Source organism: Camelus bactrianus, chromosome 35 (assembly GCF_048773025.1).
Source record: "Camelus bactrianus isolate YW-2024 breed Bactrian camel chromosome 35, ASM4877302v1, whole genome shotgun sequence".
Lineage (NCBI taxonomy): Eukaryota > Metazoa > Chordata > Mammalia > Artiodactyla > Camelidae > Camelus > Camelus bactrianus.
Window position 1 is genome coordinate 18,722,133 of NC_133573.1, and position 15,390 is coordinate 18,737,522.

Genomic DNA, 15,390 nt, shown 5'->3' on the forward strand with positions numbered 1-15,390 from the left:
CTCAAAATCTGAGGGTCCCCAATAACTCAGGGATTAATAAAAGTCAAATGTGGGCTAGAGGTCTCAAAAAAGGGAGGAATCCATATGAACTAAAAGAGCCTCAGAGTTATAAGATACTAGTTAATGCAGATGGATGTTGCAACCCCCAAAGCATCTTCAGTTTTACTTGTTGGTGGACCCTTGGAAAAAACTCTTGCTAACATTAGCATATGGTCATTGACAAAGGATTTTGCATCATTATAGAAACAAATAAAATATAAGCTTAAGAAAACAGAAGCCTCACTATTCATATTAAAGAGAAGACTTGCCCATATCACATCCCGTTACAGAGGGAGAAGCAAGCCATATTCTTGGAGTTGTCTGCATAGGATTCAATTAAAAAAAAATCACTCCACATCTGAGTAGCCCTTCTAATGATTCTTTTGGTGAGGGGTGAACAACCATAAGAGTCCTAAGAAAAATCATTTGGCCCCAGCCTACCACATAACCCATCTAACTGCTATCTGCAATGTCAATTTTAACTGGTTTCAGATTGAGTTTCCCTTAAGTTTTTAGCAGTAGGTAGAACTGAAAATTGAGTTTTTTAAGTGAAAATGAAACTGAGACCACAACAGCTCCTGTTTGCTGATGTGTGAGATGGTCATTTCTAAAACATCTTCCTGCCTTGCTAGGCAGCTACAGACACTGGGATTAGTCACCACAATTGTGCGATACCTGAGTATTTTAAGCAAAATATTAGGACTTGGGAATTTCCTCTGCCCTGAAGCCCAAATTTAATACTCTATGAACTTAGCTATTTTCATTCATGATAATACTTAATTTGATTCTCTCCTGAAGAGGATGAAAATGAAATGCTGGATGAAGTTTTTAAAATGCAGGATTTGTGATACCTGCAATAAACCCTACCATCAGCCTGCTTTTTAATACATAATAAAGATTGTCGACTACGGCAACCAACAGCTCATGAATGACAGAAGCATCTGAACTTTGACACAAACACTTGATAGTTTTCTCCTACCTGGAGTAGAATTTTCCTTGCTTGGCTCTCTGTTCATGCTGTAGCCTCATATTTTCTAGCTTGACTGGGCTTGGAATGAATCCGATTTCATAGCCTTCTTTAACCAATCGCCCTATCCACCAGTCATTGTTAAATTTCTAAAAAAAAAAAAAAGCCAAAATTGTTAAAACCAGTGCATAGAAGTTTAAATCTTAAAATCCTTTTTCTTCCCCATTAATGATTTTCAGTGGAGAGAAATACTATGTCAATTACAGTGAACCATGCTTCAAATCCCACGAGTCAAGAGACCCTAGCACATTATGAGCGAAGGAATTTTGATGTTCTCAACAAGGCCTCTCAGGCTTGACTCAGCCTTCACTTTCCTGGCCTTGAGACTGGCCTGAATTCCATCACAGCTGTTGGTGTCACCGTGAGCGGGATAAATTCTCCTTGTTCGAAGAGTAACAGGTCTTCCCAGCAAGAGACCATTAGGAACGTAGCAGTTTTACAGAGATCTTCCTCTTACGTAATCAGATTACTTAGAAGCATTAAGAGTGAGTGATTAATACTGAAATCTACCTGAACTATTTGGTGTCAGAGCAAAATTTACCTTTGGGCAAACAGCTTCACAATAACCATGACATGGTGTTCACAAATGATTTCTCTGCTTATGTTGATGCTGGCAACTTCTCTCTTCTGCATGGAATAGGTATCCTAAATCTTTATGATCTGGTTTTATGTCTCTCCACTGAAGAGTATTTTATGAGTCTGTTTTTGGACACTTCAAAGAAGGATACCCACTCTGTTTTTCTTTTTTGACTTCTTTAAGCATCAGCCATTGGGAGAAGGGCCTGGATTAATCTTACTTCCCATTGTAAAGTGAGATTCTAGGCACACCATACTCCTGAAAACTTTTTCTGTCTTTCCTTTCTAGTCAAATAGACATTAAGTCACTTTTTAAAAGTTAAAGAACTAAATGGCGGCTCTGTCTCTAGCTGCTTCTAACTGGCAGTCATCACCTCTTGCTCACTGTCTTTAGTGCCTGAGCAGTGAAATTTACACATGCTCCCTGGGACATAACATCCCCCAGATGAGAGTGCTTCAGTATGCAGCTCCTGCAGGTTCAAGACAACGTCACGGTCACACACTGAGAACAGTATGTAGGGGGAATTTCTGGCTATTCAGTACAGTGTTCTGCACAGCAGGCATTTGGTAAATATTGACTCAAAATAGACCTTGATAAGAGGGAATTTTTCTGATTAACACACTGAGTCACTGTTAATGAAAGGTGGAGGCATTTGACACGGTGGAGAAGGGGTTTTTCTGATCTCTGTTTCTTGCCTCGTTGGCTCCAATTCCATCCATTTCCCCTTCCCTTGTAGCAATCTGCCACCTAAGAAGGTCAAAGGGCACCAGTGGCCTGAGTTTAGACCTTGTTAACAGGGAGGAGAGATCATGAATTCTAGATATTATTATTAAACCCTCCCCAGATGGTTAAGCCTGGGATACCAGGGGAAAAGAACACATAGTCAAGGTTAAACATTAAAAGACAAAGTATAAGTTAAGCATTAAAAAAAGGATCATCTCCTCCAGCAGTTCCCAATTTCTGGGTCATAGAGCCCAGGGGAGCCCTGAGGTTATTCCAAGAGGCCTGTGGCTTTTTTCTTCATTAAAAATGTTATATTTATATTAGAAAAGCTTGAGAGACACTGATTTCATGTGTATGTTACACAACTGCAGTTACACGCAATGCTATTTCACAGCAGTGAGAAATGAGAAAGGATGTTTCAAGGTTAAAAGAACAATCGCACAGATAGAAACTCTAATTATTCTCCTTACTTCCTTAACATGCAGAAAATCTTTTGCTTCGAATGAGATGGCCATGCCTGGCACTGGAACATCGTCTTCATGGGCTGCACTATAGCTGACATTTGTCCGAACGGCAAATGCAACGGGCTTTGTCTAAATTGGGAAAAAGACGAGAGAAATAATACTAATAATAATAAAAAAGAAACAATAGTGTTCTTTCTTTTTTCCCCTCAAAATGCAACCATACGCTGAATAATTGCTGTAATTGTTGTCTTCCCCACTTCAGTTGGTCCTTTATTGCAAAACAGCTTATTAGTACTCACACCACGGAAAACCCGCAAGCACTCAGCTACATACCATCCATGTCTGAGCTAGAAAAAGGCCACTGTGCTCTTTGAAAGCACAAATAATGAAGGTGAAGACGAACTACTGAAATATGTGTTTATAACATAATAGCTTGTAGCAAATGGAAGTTAGGAAACACAGGATTGAAATGCCCAGTTCTTCAATTTCAGTGAAAACCACTTAGCAGCTGCCACCTCCACCCCGAACATCTACTTTAATTAATAATCAATGATAGAAGTCCAAAAGGTACAATGTTTGTGATGAAGAAAGAACCATGGAAGATAGCTTATGCCTACAGCAACTATAGTCGTGGCCCCTGGGCATTATGAAAGCAAAGATTTTTTCTTCTATTATTTCTCCTCCTTGAGTTCGCTCAGCCAGTAAAGATGATAACATTCATTAAGCTATCCTCCATTATTTGGTGTGCTGTGAATTTACAGATACATGTCTGTCCTCTATCTAGATAACACCTGTTAATCCACAAGGTGAAAAAAAACAGGTAAACTCAGAAATGTGGGGAAGAGGTACTGTTCTATCTGGCATTGGGTTTCTTTCACATTATGGGCACGTGGATTCTTCTGAGTGGCTTCTCCCTGTTCAAAGAGCTCATCCTTGGGACTGGTCATGAAGGACAAGGAGGAACTGGAGTAGAAAGAACCAGTCTTCATTTCCAAATCTTCCATGGTTAATCTGACTGTTGTCTGGGTTGAGGACTGAGGTGAGGACCGTGCAGTTACTCAGATCCCTCCACAATGTGCAGAACGGGAAAGGAGGACCAGCCCCTGGATACAGGCATGGTAGACAAGAAGCAGACTTAAATATATGAAATCCAATCCTTGGTATCCATTGCAAGATTTAATAATCTAAGAGGGGACGCTCCTTGTATGGAAATACGGACTTAAAAAAACAGAAATACAAGTTTCCCACAGTTCTATCACTGAAACACAATACTTGATCATATAATGGTATTTCCATTTTTTCCTGAAATTATAGAAAAATATAAATTTTATTCTCATAGCTATAATCATATTTTTTGTCCAATCTTAAGTGTAACATGGTATTTTTCACACAATGCATTTTTTTAATCTATTATTTAAAAAACTTACCTCAATCATTCAACCCTTTTCTTTTTTTTGACATTTAGGTTTGCCATTTTTTTCCCACTATGATAAATGCTCTGCTTTGAAAAAAATATTTGTACCAAAAGCCTCTGTCTATTTAGAATTCTTTCCTTGGGATAGATTCCCAGAGGTAGCATGAGTAAGCCATGAGTTATCAAGACCTTTTGAAATTCTATTCCAAACCACTGTCCAAATGGGCTGCACCATTTTAAACTGCAACCAGCAATAGCTTATTGATGCCCTTTGCAATAAGATGTAGTCTTAATCAGGCTCAGTTTTACTACTAGAAATAGGATTATTCAGGAGAGTTTCTGACCACAAATATATAAATCCAAGATTTTTCTTTAAAAGCTACATTATCTCTCATTTCTCCCAGGGACTTTATTTTCTTTCTTGGAGGACACAGTTTAAATGCAGCATATATATTTGTTTCATCACTTATGGAAGACACACATTTCAAATGTGCAACTCTGCAGAGGACCCCACAGAAAATACAATGTCTTTTACACAATGATCAACTTTTCAAACACTAGAGTAGCAGGAAGGGGGAATGCTGAGAAAACAAAAATAAAAGGGTGGTGAAGGTTAGCCTGAAATAACAGGTTCTACAGAATCATTAGGATACTGAGTTGACATTATGATCCTTAAGTCCGCTGTCTTTCTTTTAAATCAACCCCTTTAATATCCTAAGAACTTTATTCCCAGGCCAGTGCCTTAGCCTGCATGTAGTTTTGCTGTCTCTTTCTACCTGGTAACTTGTGTTGTGGTGGTGGGTCTCTGGATATGTGATGGAGAAGCCCACTACTCTGCCAGTCTCTGCTTCTCACTCTCCTGTGCCAACAGAAAAGTTCTGATTGGTTCTATGCCCTTTCTGGTACCCCCTATCTAGCATATGATACAGAGCCTAAAGGTGGCTGGTAAACCACGTGTATGTATGTGGTAGCAGCCTTTTTGACATAGAACTAAATGTGTGCTGCATTTCAGCTTGAAAACTGAATGGATTCTCAAAACAGATCAATTAAGTACCAATTTGTAGAAGAATGGCATCTCATGTCCAGACAGTAATACAAAAGTGCTTTTAAAGACACTAAGGCTGCCACAAGAACATATTGTACAACACGGGGAATATAGCCAATATTTCATAATAACTATAAATGGAGTATAACTTTTAAAAATTGTGAATCACTATATGGTACACCTGTAATTTATATAATATTATACATCAACTATACTTTAATAAAAATAAATAAAACAACGAGATACCAGTACACACCTATTAGAATGGCCAAAACCCAGAAAACATCAAAAGCTGATGAGGATGTGGAGCAACAGGAAATCCCACTCATGGCCGGTGGGAATGTAAAATGGTACAACCACTTTGGAGGACAGTTTGTTGGTTTCTTACAACACTCTTACCATACTCATCATACAATCCAGCAATCATGGGCCTACGTATTTACCCAAGTAAGCTGAAAACATGTCCACACAAAATCATGCAGATGAATGTGTATAGCAGCTCTATTCATAATTACCAAAACTTGGAAGCCAACAAGCTGTTTTTAAGTAGGTGAATGGATAAGTAAACTGTGGTACATCCAGACAACAGAATATTATTCAATGATTTAAAAAAATGAGCTATCTCTAATTCAAAAAGGTACACGCACCCAATGTCCATAGCAGCACCATTTACAACAGCCAAGACGTGGATACAACCTGAATGTCCATCAACAGATGGCTGGATAATGAAGTTGTGGTACCTGTACACACAATGGAATACGACGCAATACATACACTAAGGCTGTGTGTCGTGTCACCCCACGATCTGCAGTCTGGTTTCAAATAACATTTCAGAAGGAGGGAATGAGTTAAGTGACACAGATGGAAAGATATTTTTACTCTCCTCTTCCAGGCCCTACTTTGTCTTGTACCTGGCACAACTTAGGATGAAATGATACAAGCTACAGCTTTGGATGTCTGTGAAGTAGGGTGCAGTGTGCTGTGTATTATGCATAGATTTTTGCCTTTCATTCATCCCAGCAACAACCATTCTTCCTGGATGAGGAAACTGAGGCTCAGAAAAAGTTCTCCAGGGCCACACGCCATGGAGGTGATCTTCAAATCCAATTGTTTGACTCAATCCCGAGTTCCCTTCTGCAGTACTAGTTGGCCATTCACTCAAATGGAGGTACATTTTTCATTCAAATGGGCCTTTTTAGAGAATTTAGATGTCTGGGTGAAAATTTAAATACTGGAAATTAATATTTTACGAGATGCTCAGAAATAGGTTGGTACCAAAAAAAAGTAAAAATTTAGGTCTATGCCTGCCTTGTTGCCTAATTTAGTCCATTAAAAAAAAAACATAAAATACTAAATGAGCAGTTTTACACATTAGAACTACAGGCATTCTTTACAAAGGTCATGTGTTTCTGCATCTTGGCCCTTCCATCAATTTGTGGTCCATTAAATCAAAAACAATGTCAAAGCATGGTTTTGGTTTATTTGGATAAGACTTTTCTTTCTTCACATCTCTTTTTCACAACACAGAAAGCTCTATTTCATGCAAAGAGGCTTGAGATATTAAAACACACGTAGTTTCATCATTTCCAAAAGTGCCACCAGGGTCGCTGCACTGGGAGAACCGAGAGCTCCCGGCTATCACAGACCTACTAAGGTAAGAAAAGGTCTTGGAAAGTTCCTTATGGTGAAATGTTTCATGGGCTCCCTTTACAGATTTTAACTAGCCTTAAAGTTATTTGGGAAACATTTCAAGTTCGCTTTGGAAGTTTACTGCTCTTGGAAAGATTCCTTTTCCGTGCACCTGTCCGGGAGCAGCTGCCATGGCGTCAGCTCTTTGCGGTATCACCGAAGATTCTTTGGCTTCAACGGTGGTTGCCTGGGGAGTTTTTACTCGGCTTATGGATCTTAGGACAGACTTCTTTTTATGGATGACTGCACTTAGTTGAAAGTACAGCAGAAGGCTGCCCAACATCCAAACTCCCTGTTTTCACCACCCTCTCCTCACTCCAACTCCAGGACCACCAGCAGCCTAAAGACCCAGAAGGATGGCCCAGCGAAGTCCACTGAACCTTCCCAAACTTCCGTCCTGGATGTTTCTGCTCTAACTCATGCCTGCTAACCCCTACCTTTCATCCCTAACCATGATGCTACATGCTTTTCTCTGCCTGGGCCTGGTCCTTAACAGGGAGCATGTATGGGAGCCCATCTGGCAGGTCTGGGGGCAGTTTGTAGACAGCTCTGGGGTTTCATGACTAGCTTTGCCTTTTCTCACAACCAGAAGCAGCTCCATCAGCACCACGGAGGCCAGGCCTCTGGACGCTCACAGGCTCCTGCCAGAGATATGTTTGAAGTTTCTATCAGGAGCAATTATTATTCTCTCACAGTCTTCTAGAATCATTAGACCTAAGGCTGTCAGAAAACAATTATTGTAAGGAGGAGATAATTAACTTAAAAAAACTCTTTGGATCCAGCAACTCCACTTCTGGACATAAATCCAAAGGAAACAAACAAACAAAAAAATGATGTCAAAGATTATCTAGACCCTCACGATCACAGCAGCATTATTTATAATAGTCAAGACATGGAAACACCCTAAGTGTTTCCTAAGAACCCTAAGTGTTCACCAACAGATGAATAGATAAAGAGTATGTAATGTATACATTACACATATAGAATGTGTGTATGTATACACACACACAGGAATATTATTCAGCCAAGAGAAAGAAGGAAGTCCTGCCATTTGCAACAATGTGGATGGACTTTGAGAGTATTATGCTAAGTGAAATAAGTCTGGCAGAGAAAGACAAACACTGTGTGATCTCACCTGTATGTGGAATCTCAAAAACAAATCAAAACAAAACCAAACCCCAAAAAAACTCTGGTCATAAAGTTGGATGAAATAAATGATCACAAATTCACAGCACTCTTTTGAGTTTTCTTCCTAAACGACGATTTAATGAGCTAATAGTGAAACTAGTCATTTTAATGGATACAACGAATGTTTACCTCCAGTTTATTAAAAACATGCTAATGACAGACTACCTACTGTTAAAAAACAAGTTGAAATTCAGTCAAAAAAGAATAAAAATAGAAGTCTGATCATGATTAATAGTTATTAGAACTTTCAGGCATCAATTTCTTCATTTTTAAATATAGTTGCATTTTATTATGCTAAATGGAAAATTATTTTTTTTTGTTTTCACTGGGAAATCATTAATGTCTAATAACATACAAAAAATCCATAGTTTGTTTTAATGTCTATAATGGATTTGTCTTAAAGATTAACTACTCCCAACTTGTAGTATTTTTTAAAAGAAATTTTAAAAAATGACCCAGATTCCTATTTTAAGAGACTACAGAGAAGAGAGCTTAAAACTCTAATGAGTTTTTGATCCATTTTCTTGTACATAATAATTTCCTATAAAACTTGCCATACTCTTCTATAATTTTAAATGACTCAACTGGGAATATAGCCATCGAGTTTTAGAATGGAAGTCAAAGAGACGGTGAAATACTTTCAGGAATAAGATCAGAGCTATCTGCTTTATTTGTTACATATTAATACTTGCCAATCATTGAACTTTTTGAAAATCTTTGCTTAATTTATTATCAGCTATCAAGGGTAGTCTGAGAATTCTTTAAGAGCAAGCCAAAGCAAACCACGGTGATAAAAAGAACGTAACAACCAATTATGTGTCCTGATAACTGAATACAGAATCAGACTGAATAAACAAATAATCACATATTTGTCATAAGATAAGATTTACATATGCAGTTAACTGATTTGAGAAAGTCAAGTTTCTTGTCTAGAATTGATTAAGTACATGCTTACTATCTCTAGTTTTTACCCTCACACAGCTTAACTTGTATTTTACTAGAGGATCTATCATTAATAAGATAATTGATAATTTCAAATAATGAATAAAATAAAACAAAGTTACGTGAGTACAGAGTAACCTCAGGGGTAGGATGGACAGGCAACTGGAAATAAGGTGGTTAGGGAAAGCTACTTTTGACTTCTCAATGATCTGCTCATTCATCCATCCATTATTTCTGTGTCAGGCACTGTTCTGGACAGATGGGCTGTATCAGTGACCAACAGAAACTAAGATTTCCTGTCCTCTAAGAGCTTACATTCTAGAGGGGAGAGAGACAGGTCATAAGTAAAAGATACAATAAGAAAATAAAGTATACAATATGTTAGAAGGTGATAAGTTCCATGGAAAAATAAAAATAAGATAAGGAAGTTGTGGTATATTTATACAACAGAATACTACTCAGCCATAAAAAAGAATAAAATAATGCCATTTGCAGCAACATGGATGGACCTAGAGATCATCATTCTAAGTGAAGTAAGCCAGGAAGAGAAAGAAAAATACCATATGCTATCACTCATATGTGGAATCTTAAAAAATAAAAGAGAGAAAAAGAAGACACTAATGAATTCATCTACAAAACAGAAACAGACTCACAGACATAGTAAACAATCTTATGGTTACGGGGGGTGGGAAGGGATAAATTTGGGAGTTTGAGATTTACAAATGTTAACCACTGTATATAAAAATAGATTAAAACATTTCTTCTGTATAGCACAGGGAACTATATTCAATATCTTGTAATAATCTTTACTGAAAGAGAATATGAAAACAAATATATGTATGTATATGCATGACTGAGACATTGTGCTGTATACCAGAAACTGACACGTTGTAACTGACTATACTACAATTAAAAAAAATAATAAAATAAAAATACAGGGCACAGAGTTAAATCTGAATTTCAGAAAAAAAGTAAATAATTTTTAGCTTTAAAAAAAAAAAACAAGGTAAGGAAAGCCAGGTGCAAGGTGACAGAGCAGGGACAATTTTAAATGGGAGCGCAGGGAGTCTGCCTTGAAGAGGTTAAGATTTGGATGGAAGCATGAAGGAGCTGAGAAATGCAGGTACCTGAACTCCAGGCAGAAGAGCCAGTGCCAAGGCCCTAAAGTGGGAGCAGGCTGGATGTACTGGAAGAAGACAAGGGGGTCAGAATGGCTGAGTGGAGAGAACCAGAGGAAAGAACAAAAGATGAGGTCAGAGCTCTCAGGTTATGCCTGGCTTCACAGGTCCTAGTCAAGACTTGTGGCTTTTATTCTAAGTGAGATGAGAAATCACTGGAGGGTTTTCAGCAGAGGAGTGATGTGGTCTGACATGTTAAAAGGACTCTGATGGCTGTTGAACTGAAAAGAGGCTTTGGGGACTTTGAAGTGGAAACAGGGAAATCAATTGGAGATGCTCACAGCAACCCAGGGGGAGAGATGGTGGTTAAGGCAGGGCGGCAGTGAAAGAGGTGGTTAAAAAAGTGGTCCAATTCTGGTTACAACAAAGTAGAGTCAACCATATTTGCTGACAGATTTGATGAGGGTGTGAAAAAGAGTGAATGATGATACCAAATATTTTGGGTCTGAGTGATGAGAAGGGTTGGGCACTGATCAAATGATGTGGGGCAGGCTACAGAGGTTAGGAGGCAAAAATAAAAATATTTTACACTGCATTTAAGTTGAAATATAGTTGACCTATAATATTATGTTAGTTTCAAGCATACAACATAGTAACTCAATTATTTTTATAGATTATACGGAAATTTTACATGTTCTGAACATGTAAATTTGAGGACGTACCAAACATCCAAGTAGAATCTGGAAGAGTGCTTAAGGTCTGAAAGTTTGGCAGAAAAGATCTGGGCTAAAGATATAAGGTGGTAAGTCTTAGGCACACTGATGACATTTAAAGGCATGAGACTGGGTGACACTGCCAAGGAAATCAACATACCTGGGGCCATGCCAACTACAAAGGAGCCTCAGAAGAAGCAATAGTGGAGAATGACTGCTAACCCTGTGCTTTCCAGAAAGTAAGTGTCTCAAAGAGCAGGAGGTGATCAACTGTGTCAAACCTGCTGATGGGTCAAGTAAGATGAGGGCTGACAACTGCCGCATGGATTTTACAACCTGCAGGTCAGCACGGACAAGAGCCCGGGAACAGCTTGCGGGGGATGAAAGCCATATTGGAATTAAAAGAGGAAAGACAGAGAGGAATTGGATACGGTGAATATAGACAATTCTTTTAACGGATTTGGCTACAAAGGGAAGAAAGAAATGGTGTGACTGGTGGTTGGAGAAATGGGTCAAGATTCTTTTATTGAAAGTAAGAAAATTAACAGGGAGGGTGTAGCTCAGTGATTGAGCGCGTAGTTACCATGCATGAGGTCCTGGGTTCAGTCCCCAGTTCCTCCATTAAAAAAAAAAAACAACTAATAAATAAACCTAATTACCTGCCTCCTCAAAAAAAAAAAAAAGAAAAAAATTAGGAGCATTAACAAGAATTGATGCTGATGGGACTGAGGCAGTAAAGAGGGAATAAAAAGTGATGCTATATGAACTCAAGACAGAACTTCTGGGGCAGTGTTTCTGCTTTGGCAGAGGAGGCAAGGGGTCCAGTATTTAAGGAGGAGACACAGCCTTAGACAGAGGCAGGGAGTGTATTTCTGAAAACGGGCAGGGAGGCAACATGTACAAGTGCAGAAAGTGGTACTGAGGTGATGTAACGTCATCTCCTGTTTCAGTTTCCCAGGGGAATAGGGCGGTGGGAGTGAAGACAGGGAAGAAGGTATTAGAGGTTTGAGAAGGGAGGAAAGAACGCAATACAGTCATGCAAGAGCGTGGGAGATCAATCAGACAAGGGAAGTGTGGTGGGGCTGCCTGGCTGTATTAAAAGCACACTTGAGAGTCAGGGTCATGGGTTTATAGTAAGCCGGCCACACCATGCGGAAATGGAATGAGCATCATTGCAGAGATAACAGAGTTAAACCCATCATTCCTCACCTTTAAAATATCATGGTCTTGAAATTACCTTTTCCCATCTGGCTTTGAATTTTCTACAGCAATTTCGTAGAAGTGTGTATTACAGTATAGATACAAATTCATTCTATGTATTTGGAAGCATTTTCATCTACTTTCCTGAATTGATCTCTCCATGAATTTATAACCCTTTTCAGGTAAATGATTTATATCCCTATTTTTTTTATTGCAGTATAGTCAGTTACAATGTGTCAATTTCTGGTGTACAGTATAATGTCCCAGTAATATATCATACATATATTTGTTTTCATATTCTTTTTCATTAAAGGTTTTTACAAGATATTGAATATAGTTCTCTGTGCTATTATACTCCTATATATTTTTTTATGCCAGCCTCCAAGCATTTACCAGAGTGCTAGGTATACATTAATAACTGTTGAAGGACTCAAGTAAAGGATTGATTCCTTTCTGTTAGAGGAATCAATTACAGGTGCACCTAACTCTATGCAAAGTTCTGTTACCATGGCTCCAGAGCCCACAAAAGTTGAATGGCAAAATCATTACAGAGGTAAGGTTGGTCTGATGAGGACTTTGTTTTATATGATTAATATGCATATATGTAAGTACAGTGTATATATACATTTATTAGATTGAAAATAGCTATATTAATTAGAATTAAACAAAGGAGCAAATGTTTAAAACAAAATTTGAACTACTATCACCCTAAAAGTCACTGAAATGACTCACAATCGCAATATAAAATAAGTTCAAATTACATATGAAGCAAAAAGATAAGGAATATCTGTTGTTTTTTTTTTTTTCTTTTCAACAGATAATTAAAGTAGGCAAGCTCTTACAGAAATGTTTTGGGGAATAAATAATGGTAATCCTTAAAATATCAGACTCTCCTTAAAAAGCTGAATTGAAATACAAAAACAAAGGCAACATTTATGTGAATGCTGAGGTTGAGGTAGCACTCAAAGTTGCAGAATCAATATGCAGGGTAAAGATGAGAATAATAATGACACACAGACTTATCCATCTGTCTACACAGAGAGAGAATGTAGCACCCTTTCAATTTGCTTATCAGAGAATTTATCACTTTGGACCTGAGGTCTTCAACTAAGGTATATAAGGGATTAATTACCAGTCACCAGGAAAAGCAAGCATCCATGGATAAATTTATCCAAGGAGAAATCTTATACGAAGAAGAGAGATGATATCTGTAATTTTGGTGCAGTCTGCTGTCCCTTACATCGTTTAGTATTAGTACAGCATTCTCCTTCAATAAAAGTGCACCGGCTTCATCTCCCCAGTGGAGCTGTCTCTCCCAAGAGCAGCATCTTCAAAGGGCGTTGCAACTCCTCCAGGCCACTGGGAAAGAAACCACCAATATGGCGAGAAAGTACTTGATTTTATTTATTCTGGATAATGAAATAGCTGTCTCCCTGCCTTAGCAGAAAGGGGAAGTAATTTTCAATTAAGTCAGCTTCTTAAGAAGAAATGAATTGTTTATATTTAACTTTACTATGGCTTGGTCTTACCAAGCGGGTAACAGTAGTTCTTAAGTTATTTAGGAGCTAAAGGGAGCAAGCGATTTTTACTTTAGGCTTGTTGTAAAAAACAAACAAACAAACAAACAAAAACAACACCCAAAAGCCCAAATTTGTTTTTCCTTCAGTTGTTGTTATGGTCTGAATATTTGATTAAATGAGGTCATAAGGGTGCAGCCCTAATCCGATGGGATTGGTATCCTTTTAAGAGGAAGAGGAGACACCTGAGTCTCTGTCTAGGCACTCACAGAGGAAAGATTATGTGAAGACAGGGAGAAGGCGGCCATCTACAAACCAAGGGAAGAGGCCTCACCAGAAACTGACCCTCACCTGAAACAGACTATGACCAGAACTATGAGAGGATCAGTTTCCATCGTTGAAACCATGCAGTCCATGGCCTTCTGTTATGGTGGCCCACGTAGACTAAAACAGTTGCCCTAACCAAACCAATATGAAGGGTCTATGCTTCCAAAGAAAAACACAAGTTCCACCTGTATTATTTGGATATCAAAGTTGTCCACAATGAAAGACTCTTTACCCAAAACTCCTACATACTTTTCAGAGAAAATTAGGAAAAGACCAAGCCAATAAAAATTCACTCCTTTTTTTTTCTAACACGTGTTTACTTAGCATCTATTTTGTTTAAAATCCATCACTGCATACTTCACAGGACATGATGCTGTAGGGTTAAGCCCACTGAGACGTTAGTCAGGGAGCTTGTGTTTACACCAGACTAAAATACTTTAGTTATATAATATATATAATATATATATAATAAGGCAGTTGAGAAGTTTGGATTCCTGTGTGGCTGGGTTCAAATGTTCCTGTTCACTCTCTTTGGCTACTGGCTGGCTACATCTTTTAAATGGACCTGCTGCTTCCAAGTCCTGAATAACAACTTCACATTTCCATCCTTTCTCTTTGCTTATCTGTTAGACTTCGCCCACACCGCTGTCCCATTTCTTAGCTGCTTTTCCTTAATTTATACTATTTCTAATTTTCTGAAAGTGCAAAAGTTTAAAAACCAAAAATTGGGATGGTGTAGGACCATCTCAACAGCGGCCAGGCACATTCTATGAAATGCCTCAGTCCACGGTGGACAGCTCAGAAACTTCCAGAAGTCTAACTCTGAGTGGTTTTACACGTCACCACTACGCTTTTGCTCATAACTTTATCCCACGACAAGGACGGGAATGAAAGACATAACAGGCACTAATGGTGGTATCCCTTCCAAACTACTGCTTTGCATTTAAAGTGCTATAAAAATGTCTCTTCTGTACTTACTTAGAAAATTATACACTACAGAGAATTTCCAAAGAAGCATTCCAAACAAACGCGAGGAAAGCCTTTACAAAGTACAGGCTGACACACATAGGGAGACATGTTATATTTTGTTTTAATTCTGTAATCTTCACTTTCTTTTTCAATCCAACAGCTGTGGTTTGAGCCACATCCACCCAGTCCTAGGGATCGAAAGTCATGCAAGTCTGCATGTGTTGATTTTGTTATTGTTTATTTCACACGAAGTGTTTTGCTTTTCTTAAACAGAAAAGAAAACCAGAGTAGAGTATCTCCAGGACCAAAACCAAATGTTTTGGCAGGGAATAAATCAGTGCAGAGGGCTGTGGGTGGCAAGTTCTGAACAGGAGATCCTGTCTGACTTTTCTCTAGAAACTAGTAAAACCTTTGTTGCTATGTGCACTCCACTGTTGT

At 38.4% G+C, this 15,390-nt stretch overlaps 1 protein-coding gene across 10 annotated transcripts in view; it reads right to left on the reverse strand.

The window, feature by feature from the left end:
• Nucleotides 1–15,390, reverse strand: part of CACNB2 (calcium voltage-gated channel auxiliary subunit beta 2) — a 347,480-nt gene that overhangs the window by 40,795 nt on the left and 291,295 nt on the right. For all 10 annotated transcript variants that reach the window (XM_074358076.1, XM_074358077.1, XM_074358075.1 and 7 more), the window contains 2 exons: nucleotides 2,837–2,959; nucleotides 1,019–1,155 (listed from right to left, as the gene is read on the reverse strand). In XM_074358076.1, coding sequence (XP_074214177.1) covers nucleotides 1,019–1,155; nucleotides 2,837–2,959 — 260 coding nt within the window. The remainder of the gene's footprint in view (nucleotides 1–1,018; nucleotides 1,156–2,836; nucleotides 2,960–15,390) is intronic.